The sequence below is a fragment of the Dipodomys spectabilis genome, unplaced genomic scaffold, assembly GCF_019054845.1.
Source record: "Dipodomys spectabilis isolate Male_0828 unplaced genomic scaffold, ASM1905484v1 ptg000092l, whole genome shotgun sequence".
NCBI classification, from domain to species: Eukaryota; Metazoa; Chordata; class Mammalia; order Rodentia; family Heteromyidae; genus Dipodomys; species Dipodomys spectabilis.
The window spans coordinates 8170191-8183952 of NW_024870769.1; the positions used below are offsets into that span (position 1 = coordinate 8170191).

General features: G+C 38.9%; 1 protein-coding gene across 1 annotated transcript in view; it reads left to right on the top strand.

The window, feature by feature from the left end:
* Abca13 (ATP binding cassette subfamily A member 13) overlaps positions 1-13762 on the top strand; it is a 402123-nt gene that overhangs the window by 19589 nt on the left and 368772 nt on the right. The window contains exons 2-3 of the mRNA XM_042684933.1: positions 3254-3347; positions 3929-4052. Of these exons, the coding sequence (XP_042540867.1) occupies positions 3254-3347; positions 3929-4052 (218 nt within the window). The remainder of the gene's footprint in view (positions 1-3253; positions 3348-3928; positions 4053-13762) is intronic.

The following is a 13762-nucleotide window of genomic DNA, read 5'->3' on the forward strand; positions in this document are numbered from 1 at the left end:
TGGTCCAAATATCAGTTTGATAAAGTTTGACAATTTAAAGTTTAATTCTTTTTTTTTTTTTTTTATGCTGGTTCTGGGGCTTGAACTCAGGACCTGGGTGCTGTCCCTGAGATTTTTTTCTCAGGGTTAGCACTCTACTATATGAGTCACACTTCCACTTCTGGGGTTTTATTTATTTATTTTTTATCATTTTTTTTGTGCCAGTCCTGGGCTTGAACTCAGGGCCTTGGTGCTGTCCCTCAGCTTTTTTGTGCTTCAGGCTGGCACTCTACCATTTGAGCCACAGCTCTACTTTTGGCTTTTTGGTCATTAATCAGATATGAGTCTCAAGAACTTTCCAGCCCAGACTGGCTTCAAACTGATATCCTCATTTCTCAGCCTCCTGAATAGCTATATTACAAGCATAAGCCACCAGCAGCCAGCAAAGTTTGTTAATTCAAAGTGCTGTTGAGAGTATAGAGGAATAAGTGATGATTGGCTTAGCTTGTATGAGGAATTTTTGATGTGCCTATTCAAACTAAAAGGCCAGATTAAATATCATATGCAGTTTTGTTTAGACTCCCCACTTAGTGATGTTTCCTTACAGATACACTTACAAAAGTGAGTCAAGAAAAACCATAAAACTGATAGCAAAGGCTTTCAAAACAAAGTAATGAAATTTCCATAACCGGGTGATTGGTTAAATAACTCTGCAGCAGGATGCTAAGTATAGTAGACTATCGAGTTAGTATAAAGTAGAATTGTTTAAATGAGGCAGATCTATAAGTGCTGATATGAGAAATTGTCTCTAAAAACACATCACTTTTTAAATGAATTAAGAGAACTAAGATAATTTAGTTTTGAGGAAAGTGGTTGTGTTTTTTGGTATTTTTTAAATTTCTTAATCTTACATGAACTTATGTATTTATTATAGCAAAAGTAATTACATGAGTGTTGGTTCTTGGAACAATTTTCTGTTTTGTTTGTAAATCCCTTTCTTAAAAAAATGTTATAATGTGGGGCTGGGAAGGTGGCTTGAGTGCTTGCCTTCCATGCATGTGGCCACGGGTTTGATTCCTCAGCACCACATAAGCAGAAAAAGCCGAAAGTAGCCCTGTGGTTCAAGGGGTAGAGTGCTAGCTTTGAGCTGAAGAGCTGAGGGACAATACCCAGGACTAGAGTACAGGCCCCCCGACCGGCAAAAACAAAAAAACAGTTATAATGTGCCATTAAAAATGGAAAATAAAAAAATAAAAATGGAAAAGAGCCAGGCACCAGTGGCTCATACCTATAATCCTAGCTAGCTAGGTGGTTGAAATCTTCGGATTACAGTTTGAAGCCAGCCTGGATAGGAAAGTTCATGAGACTCTTATCTCCAATTAACCACCAATAAACTGAAAGTGGAGATGTGGCTTAAGTAGTAGAATTCTAGCCTTGAGCACAAAGGAGTTCAGGGACAGCACTTGGGCCCTAAGTTCAAGGAACCAGGCCAGACACAGACACAGACACAGACATACATACATAGACACACAGGAAAAGAATAAAGCATAAACAACAAATTAATTTTTCTTAATTGTATCAAATGTTTCATGTTTTCTAGGCTGCATATTTTACTTTCAGTCAAAATTAATGATGGCATCTTCCCTCGTCACCTGCCTATCCCAATCTTGCCATAAGTATATTAAATTTCTATAGAGAGTGAACTAACTGACTTAAACGGTAGCCCCTGGAGTGTCCTTGAGCTTTCTGGTTACAGTATGATCCCTTGGGCCAGAGGGTATCCTCCATTAGCCATTTTCCCTACTATCAGCATGTGCTGTGTTGGGTTTCAGTGCTTGGTAAGAGAACTTTTTAATCATGGTGCATTTTCTGGCACAAGGAATACTTCCTCAAGAATGATTTCAGGCAAGGTGGTATCGTTTCTTCTGTAATTACACTAGGGACTGAAATGCTCTTCCACTTGTGTGTGTTTTGGTGGTTTTGGGTCTCACACTCACCTAGTCACATTGAGATTTGCTCACTGCACTTCAGAGGCAAAGATGACAATGGAGGGCTATGGCAACTGCATCATTAGAAGACAAAGAAGCTGGAAGTCACTTTAGTTCAAAGCATTGTACAGTTCAAAATAGGGAGATAGCCACTTCAGTGTCAGACCGAGCATTCCTTCACTTGCTGATTTGTAGGCATTCTAAACAAATTTATCTAATGCATTACTTGTTTTGTACCTGGTTTTCTTATTTATTATTTATCAAATAATAGGGAATTAAGTTAATAAAGGAATATTATAAACAAGATTACAAGTGAAAAATGATGACAATCTACATTCTATGATAGTCAAGGATTTTCTATTAAGGTTTCATTGATTATACTCCTTAGACAGTGTTTCTTCCCCAAATAAATTTGTGTCAATGTAAGTGTTCTTTCTTTTAACTTTGAAGATTCAGGATTAGAGCTAGGGCTAGGGCTTACTTGCTTACTATGTGTAAGGTCCTGGATTTGATCCTGAGCACCTCAGTAAGTAAATATCAAACAGGCAAATAAGTAATGAATTTTAAAAGAGAAAAAAAATAAAACTCAGGTTGCACAAATTATTGCATATCTTTGGGATAACTTTTTTTAAGGGCTTGTTTCAGGAGATTTTACTCCAATAATCATAGCTATAGGAATTGATTCCCAACCTCAACGAATTGATTAAAAAATTATGTAAACACCACATACATTCCCTGCTAGCAGCTTGGGTATATACCATGTTGGCCTGTTCACTGGGTAGTAATGTTTTGTTATCATTGAGGTGATAGCTGTGGTTGTCATGTGACAATTCTGAGGAATACTTGGGAAGTGAATGTCAGTGAGAAGTGGATGAAAGTGGATGGAAAATATGGGAATATCAAATGAGTTAGAAACAGAAAAATAGTTGATTTGTTGAGTGTAGAATTTGGGGGAAAATTCTTTCTTTCACTTCTGTAATGTCATGAGTTCTGCAATCAAGAAAAATAAAAGAGGAGCAAATGGCAGGGCTAGCAGAGGGAGGCAAGCAGATGACCCAGTCATGGATCTGGGCATGGGGAGGGAGCTGAGACTTCTCAGCACCATCTCACTGGTTGTTCTGGGAAACACATAGGAGGGATAACAGTGACTTCCTCTACAGGAAGACTTGCCTGCCTTGTCTCCCGTCCTTCCGGAGATGGAAATATTAGAATACTTCACAAAAATTTATTGGTGTCTTCTTTCTTTTCTTAAAAATTATTGACTTATTTTGAATGAATATCCACAGGTCCTGTCCCTTGCTGAGTTCTTCTGGCCATGCATCCTGTTCATGATTCTGATGGTACTTCGGTTTCAAGAACCTCCCAGGCACAGAGACACTTGTAAGTCACTTGGAACACAGGGATCACAAGCCTTTAGAGAAAAAAAAATATAGCACTCTTCTTTGAGTAAAATGAATGGACAGGATTCCATTTGGCAATAGCAATATATCTGAGTTATGTCCAATAAGAAGCTTTTTACATTCCCCCCGCCTCTTCAGGAATCGAAGTTGTACTATATTTAAAACTTTTATCCAAACTTAAAAACTCCCAACTTTTAAAAAGAATCAGATGGGAACAAACACCTGTTTTCATTCTTCCCATTCATGGCTGATCTGCAGAGGGCTAGGTCAGGCATGGTGGTGTAATGGAGCAGTTGCCACTCTATGATCAGGGAAGCTAGACATATAGAAAGTTACTGCTACCATAGCCAATCTTCCTGGAGGTGTGAGTGCAGTGCTGGGGAGGAGGGATAAAGCATAAAGGCTTGTGTTTGGGAATTGATTACTCAGATATCTTTTAAATTAATAACAGCATAAATGATCCAAATAATTTGATATTACCCATTAAGGTTCTGATGCAGTAGGTATTCTCCTTCTGGTAGCAGGCGTATGAACTCATTTCTGCCTTCCATCCTTCACAAGGTTACTTGCAGCCACGGGACTTGCCCAACCAGGGTGTTCTGCCCTTTGTCCAAGGACTCCTTTGTAACACTGGGTCAAGCTGCAGGAACTTCAGCTTTGAAGATTCCATGGCTCACCACTTTCGGTAAGTGAAACCTAAACATCCTTTTCAGAAATCCTGGGATGCTGGTGGTCAGAGCAAGACCCCTATTTTAGCAAAGCCTTAATAACTTGGATCAGCTCAGGGATCATGTACAGGAACTTGGAGCCCCAGAAAATCAGTTTTTATTCATCTCAGATGGAAATCCTATGTAGTGACTCCAGTACTGGCCATCTCCACGAGGATGGCTAGCTCCTGTATTTGGAGCACCATAGAATTAACAGTGATGAGAGATTGCCATTTGCATTCAATAGTTTTTTTATATTAAATTTTGACATTAGGATGACTTGCCTAGGCAACTTCATTTTGTTGTCATATACTTACGATATGAATGTTTTGTGGGGGCTATCTACTGGGCTTTATCTTTTGTGCAGTGAGTTGACCAGGATCTATTCCAGGTTGAAATAAAATATATCAGTCACTCTTTCTTCTCTATGCTTACCTGGACTTCATGTGGTTAAGGTTCCTTCTCTAGTTCTGTTTCTACTATGCTAAGGGTGTCCTTAGTATTAGTTGGTGAAAATGGAGAGGAGTTGTTTCACAGGAGAAGTGTCAAAAGGTTTAACATGGTAGTTCTGGAATGCTCTGTAAACTTCTATGTATAGTACAGAAGGGAAGAGAATTGATAGTTGATCATGATAGTTGAATTTATTAGCTATTAATAATTTGAGTTTAGCTCTATCCACATTTTCTGGTATTAAACAATACCAGAAGAAATTTAAATATAAAGCTAATATTAAAATATAAGAAGTTTTTTTTTTTCAACTTCAAGTTGCAAGAAGAAAACACAAAGCTTCCAAATAATTTGGAGCATAAGTAATATAATTTTTTTGGGGGGGGTGAGGGTCCAGTTGTGGGGCTTGAACTCGGCCTGGGCGCTGTCCTTCAGCTCTTCAGCTCAAGGCTAGTGCGCTACCACTGAGCCACCTTCCCAGCCCCATGTAATATAATGTTTATAAGTGATTTTAGACTGTTTGGGCTACTTTAACAAAACATCATAAAGTAGATGGCTCTTTTTAAAAGTAAAATTTTATTGTGAAAATACTGTACAGAGGGGTTACAATTAAATGAGCAAGATGAGTACATTTCTTATCAAGCATTGTAGCCTCCTCCTTTGTTTTTCCCCTACCATCCCTTCCCTCCCATCTCCACAAATACATACATACACATACCAGTGGTTCATACCTGCAATCCTAACTACTAAGAAGCTGAGATCTGAGGAAGCCAGCCCAGGCAGGAAAGCCCATGGGACTCTTGTCTCCAGCTAATTACCCAAAAGATAAATAAAAGATTTAAAAAGAAAAAGAGCCAGAGGTGGGGCTGTGGCTAAAGTGCTAGTCTTGAGCACAAAAACTGAAGGACAGCACTCAGGCTTTGTATTCAAGCCCTAGGATTGGTGCACGCATGCGCGCGCGCGCACCCCCCCCCCCCCCCCCCCATACACAGAAGAAGAGGAGGAGAAGGAGGGGGGGGAAATAATAAACACTTATTTCTCACAGCTTTGGATACTGGGAAGTACATGTTTGGTGATGGTTCATTGTGTTTAAATGGGCCTTCTAGCTGTGTCTTCAGAATAGGGTGGACTTGAAGGATCTCCCTGGGGTTTATTTAATGACAGCATGAATCCTGTTCATAGTAACTACAGCTTCATGACCTAATCACCTCATGAGGGCACACTTCCTGATACCAACCCATGGAGAGAATATGCAAACTTTCAGACCACAGTGGAGAGATGATACAAAAACAGAAGACAATCATTTGAAATAGTGGAAAATCATAATCCTGAATAGTTCCATGATGTATGTGTGTGTGTGTGTGTGTGTGTGTGTGTGTGTGTTTCAAGACTGTGTGTCACTGGGAAGTGTTATAGGATATGAAGCTTTCTAGCATTTCATTTTAGGTCTTACACCTGTGCCTTTTTCAGAATGGGAGACTTAGATGATGTTGAAGTAGAAGAAGGAAGCTTTGCAGTCAAGTGATCTTGGTTGTGTTATCTTCTGGTTCTATGACTCTGTACAACTTAATCTAGGCCTCTGCCTCACAATGTTCTCACTTACCTGTCTCAAGTGAGACAAATTTTAAAAATGAAAGATGGAAAACATCTGATTAATGGTATAGAAGGCATTTGATTACTGATAGCAAAAACAAATTCTTTGGTACAAAAGATACGCCTTATTATAAGATTGTGTCTTGCTTTCATTTTTGTGTGTTTTCAGGCTGGCCTCAAACATGAGCTCTTCCTGCTTCTGCCTCCTGAGGATTATAGGCATGTGCCAGCCCATTTGACCATACATTGTGTTTGGACATTAGGGAGAATTTTTCTTTTGTCCTTCCTCTCAATGGTCTTCATGTTAACATTGGTATACTAGTTTGTGAAAGTTCAGAGCTTATGATAGTTCTTCATAACTTGTTCTCATAATGATTGTTAGCTGAATAATTTCCCAGCATTTCTCAGTCTTTGAGTTTGAGAATAAAGATTAAAATGACTCCCAGTGTCTAGTAGTACTCACATTCAGAGGTATGATAAAAAAAGATGAAACACAGAGAAAGATAAGGAAATAGTGAAGAAATATAATGTCTAGTTTATCTCTGGCAATTTACAACCAAGCATGTTTCCATATTGTTTCAAGGATGAATTCAAAGTTGAAACTCAAAGTCACAAGCAAATACTCACTTCTGATTTTTTTTTGGTGTGGTAATTGTCTTAATTTAAAAATATTGAAAGACCAAGCACATTGTCTCATATCAATAATCCTAGCTACTTTGGAGGCAGACATCAGTAGGTCACTTTCGAAGCCATCCTACGAGGAAACATGTGTTATACTCCACTTCAACTGGGCTCCTTGGCACATACCTGTCCTCCAAGCTACAAGAATTAATAGAAGAGATTGTGGTCCAGTCTAGCCTTGACATAAACCAAAACTATCGCAAAATAACTAATTCAAAAGGGAATGGTGTACTGGCTCAAGTGTAGAATCTCTCTCTAGCAAGCTTGAGTCCCAGAGTTCAAACCTGAGTGCCATAAAAATACAAATAACAAACAACAACAATAACAAACAAAAACCATTGGAAAACAAGTTGGGCATGGTTGATCACATCTGTAATACTAGATACTTGAGAAGAGGGGATTGGGAGGATCACAGATTGAGGCCAACCAACCAGGGCACAATGTTCATGAGACCCTTCCCAACATATAAAAGTGGGCACTGTGCTGTGTAATTGAAGAATAGGAAGATTGGATTCAGGCTAGCCAGGGCTAGCCTAAATCTGATACCTAGCCAAAACATGAGACCCTATCCCACAAATAATTAATCAAGAAAAACTTAGGGGTATGGCTCAACTGGCAGAGTTCTGGCCTATCAAATAAAAACTTCATTACTGCAACAAGCAAATCCTAAAGACAAATGTTTTCATTTTAAGTCTAGTGAGACATTATTATGACCAACTTAGTTCATAAATTTCCATGACTTTTCTAAGCCCCCAGGGAAAGTTCCATTTGGGTTTAAGCCCTAGTGGTCATCTGATGTGGGCTACGCTTATGAAAATCAGCTTCCTCATTCCTCCCTTTGTTCTTTTGTTCCAACAAGAGGATTTCAGGGCAAAACCACAGAATCCTTACCAAGAGTAGATTAAGAGGATATTCCCACAGAAGGTTGTGATCACACAAATAGCTCCCAAGGAAGTTGAAAATGCTTTGCAATACACTTCTGTGCAAAGTGTGCTCCCCCCCTCTTTGCTTTCCCCTTTTTGCTGTCAGTCATCTTCAGAAAGCAGAATTTGGTCCATACTTGGCCCCTCTCATCTTACTGGGCTGTTTAGTTTTTCACTCTCAACTTCTCGAAATGTTCTTTCCAAAAATATGCCCAACTATTTCAACTGTTTTCATGACCTAATTGTCAATATTTTTCTTTTCCCCCAATCTCAAATATTCCAGATCTGTTGAGGATGATCTTTCCCTCCTTGCTGCCTTCTCCAGTGCTGTTTGTGATGTCTTACTTGATGATCACCTACTGTTGCCCGGCCTTTCAGCTTTTTAGTTTACTACTCAATGGTTAGAGGGCCTTCCGAATGTGATAGTCTTTGTTTTATAATCTTCTCTGCCCAGGGTCGAGCTTCTTCTGGAGTAGTTGAATCCTCTTCCTTCAGCCAAGGAGATGTCATTCAACATAGGTATAATTTGAAGTTGGTGCTATGGTTTGAACCCAAGACCTTGTCTTTGTTCAACTTGCTTATTCAGTTGGCACCCTACGATTCAAATTACACATCCAATCCTGCTTTCTGCAGATTATTTTGAAGATGGTGCCTCACAGAACTTTCTCATAAGGATGGTTTCCAAGAAAGATCCTTCAGATCTCAGCCTCCTGAGTAGCTATGATTACAAGCATGAGTCCCTTAATTCTTATTTATTTTTTTGGTCTGAGTAAGTCTTGGATTGTGATCCTTCTAGTTATGCCTCCAACATGGCTGGAATGACTGGTGTGAACCTCCAATCCACTGTTGTTTGTTGATATGTGGTCTTGTTAATAGTTCTGCTTGAGCTAGCCTTGAATGTTGATCCTCTAGTCAGATCTCTCCCTTCTAAGAAGCTGAGATCGTGTACCAGCCAAAATTTTGTTTTAAAGACTGACACTGGAAGTAGAGGATTTCTTCCATGCTTGTGGATTCATTACTACTCCTTGAGGCCCTTCAACAATGATCACCATCTAGCCTCAATGTCTTTCCAGCCTCTCTCTGTTTATAGTCCCTGCCTGTCCCACGGTCAAGAATCTACTATTATAGGCAGATAGTACTTCCTCAAGAAACAGTGCTCATACCATCCAGTAACTCCCTCAAGAAACAGTGGTCTCTGCTTGAAGAAAACCAATTTTGAAAAGTCCTAGGGTTTATTCCCCAGTCTTTTAGTGACTTAGTGGAGGACTTGGGAATTAATCCTTGCTAGACTTGTACTGAGTCCTGTAACCATGATGTATTATTTAATTTATTAGAGGCTTCCCTCATAAGCCCTTACACTGAGTTAAAGGTGGACATTTCAGGCTGAGAGCCCTGGCCAGTCTGGCTCTTGGTACAATGCTCCCCTTAGACAGCTCCTGGTGGGCCTTGGTAGGAATGTGAGGTACAACCCAGCATTCCCAAGAGAATTATTTCCGCTTTTGGGGGTCTGGTTGTGTCAGAAATAATCCTAACTCAGTAAGAACTTGTTCTATTTGTAAATGTAAAAATCGCTATACAAGGAATGATAGGCTAACTGCAGTCTATAGTGGCCATAGTGCTAATGCATGTGGGCATTAGTTAAAATGTCACCACTGCCCTCCATTCCTATTCACAGAGAAATAGGTGCTGCCCCGTGAAGTGAACATCCTGGAGACTTCTCACTGTTTCTTTGTTCTTAGTTCCCTCATCTGAAAACTGAGGAGACAGCCTGGACAAGATTCCCAAAGCCTTTCCCAATTCCGGTATCCTCAGATCCCTCTCTGGATTGCTTGGGTGTCTCTACTGTGACTATTTATTTATTTATTCATTTTTTTGTGGACTGGGGCTTTGAAGGGTGATTTTTGGTGCTTGTCTGAGAAATAACACAGTTTAAACATTTCACCAGGGGAAATGTTTCACCTGCTCTTGTCCTCCAGTATTTTAATCTTCTGTGTCACACCTTCCATTTACAAAGCTTTTCTACTTGGCAAGGTCAAGCATCACATGATAGAAATCCCCAGGAAGAACTGGACCCAGGGAAGAGGAAATTGTTCACTGATCTCTCTCTGATCCTATTGCAGGTTTGGGATTTCCCTGGTACATAAGAATTTGATCTCTTCCTCTTTCCTCAATCTCTTTCTTTCAGTACCGGCTCTTTTTTCTTTTCTTTTCTTTTTTTCCAGGGCTGAAGACCGAACCCAGGGCCTTGTGTGAGCCGGGTGGGTGCCCTTCCGCTGAGCTAAACCCCTAGCCCCTGCTCTTTTTTCTTTCTGTCTCTTTCCCATCTGTTTTATTTTTTCTCTGTCACTGTATTTCATACACATACACACATATACACAAAGACACCAACACACATACGTGTGTGTGCAGATGCATCAATGTTTTTTTTAATTGTGAAAATACCGTACAGAGTGGTTACAATTACATGGGCAAGATAATGAGTACATTTCTTGTCAAGCATTGTTGCCTCCTCCTTTGCTTCCCTTTCCCATCCCTTCCCATCTCCCCTCTCCCCCCACTATCCCTGCCCCCCCAGCAAAGTTGTAAAGTTCGTTTTCGACATAAGGACTTGTACATCTCATTGTTACAATGGTTCACTTGTATCCCTATTTAAATGGTTTGTTTTTGCCCTTCCCCTCCACAAATTATACCAACATCAAATACAATGAAAGCAGGGATTATACTGTGGGGGAGGGACATACAAAGCAACAAAAAAATCATCTTATAAAAATGTTAGAAACTATCGCATGAAAGAAAAAAAATATTTGAATACTTATCTTAGGGTTCATTTCACCTAACATCAACTTATCTGACCTTTTCTGCTTGTCTCAGACATATACTAGTTATTGCAAATAAGGGAAACCATGGGACCTATTGTTCTTTGGGCCTGGCTTACTTCACTTATTATAATATTTTCCAAGCCTTTCCATTTCCTAACAAATGGGTCAATGTCATTCTTTCTGATGGAGGCATAGAATTCCATTGTGTATATATACCACATTTTCTTGATCCATTCATCTACTGAGGGGCATCTGGGTGGGTTCCATATCTTAGCTATGGTAAATAATGCTGCAATAAACATAGTTGCGCTGGTAGCTTTAGTATGGTCTTGTTTGCAATCATTTGGGTAAATGCCCAAAAGTGGGATTGCTGGGTCACAGGGGAGCTCTATGTGGAGTCTTTTGAGGAACCTCCATACTGCTTTCCAAAGTGGTTGAACAAGTTTACACTCCCACCAACAATGCAGTAGGGTTCCCTTCTCTCCACATCCCCTCAGCATCTATTGTTATTAGATTTCTTGATTATAGCTATTCTCAATGTTGTTTTGATTTGCATTTCTTTTGTAGCTAGAGAGGTAGAGCATTTCTTCACGTGTCTATTGGCCATCCTTCTTTCCTCTTCAGAGAAGTTTCTCTTTAAGTCTTTAGCCCACTTATTAATTGAGCAGTTGTTTCTTTGAGGATTTGTTTTTGAGGCATTTAATTTTTTGAGTTCCAGGTATATTTTAGATATGAGACCCTTGTCTGTTGTATGGCTAGTGAAGATCTCTCAATCCGGGGGCTTTCTATTGATCTTGCTAGCTATGTCCTTTGTCATGCAGAAGCTCTGCAATTTCATGCAATCCCATTATCAAACCTTTCTTTGATTTGTTGTGTTTCTGGGTCTCTATTAAGAAAATTCAGCTTGTGCCAAGGAGACTTAGGGTGTCTCCTATTCCATCCTGTAATGTTTTCAGTGTCTGCTTTGACTCTGAGGTCTTTGATCCATTTGGAGTTGATTCTGGTACAGGGTGATATATAAGGATCTAGCTTTAGTTTTCTACAAGTAGTTAAGCAATTTGCCAGCACCATTTACTGAAGAGGCTGTCTTTCTTCCATTCTATTTCTTTAGCTCCCTTATCGAAGATTAGATGGCTATAGGTCTGTGAGTTCATTCCTGGGTTTTCAATTCTATTCCATTGGTCCTGAGGTCTGTTCTTGTGCCAGTACCAAGCTGTTTTGATTACTATGGCTTTGTAGTAGAGTTTGAAATTTGATATTGATATTCCTCTAGCCGTGTTCTTTCTGTTGAAGATCATTTTTGCTATCTAGGGTCTTTTATTGTTCCATATGAATTTTTGGATTACCTCTTCTATTTTCTTGAAGAATGAGGTTGGAATATTGATAGGTATTGCATTGAATTTGTAGATAGCCTTGGGAAGTATTTCCATTTTCACGATGTTGATCTTTCCAATCCAGGATCATGGGAGGTTTTGCCACTTTCTAAGTTTTGTTTTGATTTCCTTTTTCAGGTTTTTCAAGTTTTCATCATAGAGGTCCTTCATTTCTTTGGTTAAGTTAATTCCTAGGTATTTTATATTTTGTGGGGCTATTATTTTATATTTTGTGTGCCTGATTTCAGGCACACTTTTCTCATTGTTGGCATACAGAAAAGCCATTGATTTTTGAGGGTTAATTTTATACCCTGCTACTTTGTCAAAGTTTTGAATCAGCTTGAGTAATTTGCGAGTAGAGTCTGTGGGATTCTTTAAATACAAGATCATGTCATCTGCAAAGAGGGAGAGTTTTACTTCATCTTTCCCCATTTGGATCCCCTTTATGTTTGCATCTTGTCTTATTGCTGTAGCTAGGCATTCTAATACTAGATTGAAGAGAAGTGGAGAGAGTGGACATCCTTGTCTCGTCACCGAGTTAAGAGGAAATGGCTTTAGTTTTTCACCATTAAGTATAATGCTGGCTGTGGGTTTGTCATATACAGCCTTTAATGTATTGAGAAATGTTCCCTGGATTCCTAGGATTTTGAGATCCTTCATCATAAAGGGGTGTTGGATCTTGTCAAATGCTTTTTCTGCATGTATTGAGATAACCATGTGGTTCTTATCATTGCTATTGTTGATGTGATGAATTATATTAATTGATTTGTGTATATTGAACCAGCTTTGCATCCCTGACATGAATCCTGTTTGATTGTGGTGTGATTTTTTGGATGAATTGTTGAAGTCGATTGGCCAAAATTGCATCAATGTTTAAGGAAGGATTTTCTAGGTATTTCTTTTTTCCTGCTCTAAACACTACCTTATATGAATGATGTTCATTATTATGCTGGCTAAATACCAATTGAAGTACCTTGGAAATAATAATTAGAAAAAGAACACAAACTGGTTCATTATTACAGGGGAACTATTCTTGAATTACAGCAGGTTCTAAAATCAGATAACCTGGCAGTTAAGTAAATCTCTAGTTTGGGTGAGGCCAGAGAGTTTGGATCATGGTTCATAAATTCCAGAGGTCTGAGGTAATTTTAAGCTTTTAATGCAAGGTTAATAGCTGATTTCTTGTTGTGCTTTTGCAATCCTCACTCTTTCAAGTGGAAGGCCTTGTTAGTTTCCCTGGAGCCTAAGAGATAGGTGTCAAAGAAGGTAATCTCTCCCTGTCTTGGACTTGGCTTTACAGCTGATACTTTCCTTGCTTTAAACAAAATTGACCTATTTCCTCATCTCTAAATGCACTGGAAAGCATTGAGCTTATTTTATTCATCAGTGTTTACAGAACATATTCTGACTTCTTTATAGGTTAGAATTAAATGACAATGTTTAGAGAACGGATTTCTTTTTACTCTTTGTCTTCAAGCTTTATTTTTTTTTCTATGGGATATTTACATATTTACAACCGCTAAAGCATTTTCAAAGTTCTTTAATTTATGAAATAAAGACATGGGATGAAAAAAAATCTGAAAATTTCTTGGCTAAAGGGTTAGGAAAAATTCCCCTCAAATTTATTTCCTGCTTTGGAAATACAAATTCAACTGAATTCGAAGTTCCTAGTTGTCAGTAACTTGTGTCTGATTTCCCACCTTATTTCCGATTGGTTGATTTATTAAGAATAAATTACCACAGATTTTGAGATAAGATGTAAACAGCCTCACAGTGCTGATTTCCAAGATCAGGACAATACTTTTCTCTTGTGTACCAGTAAAACAATTTGCCATACAAGCTATTTGTAAAA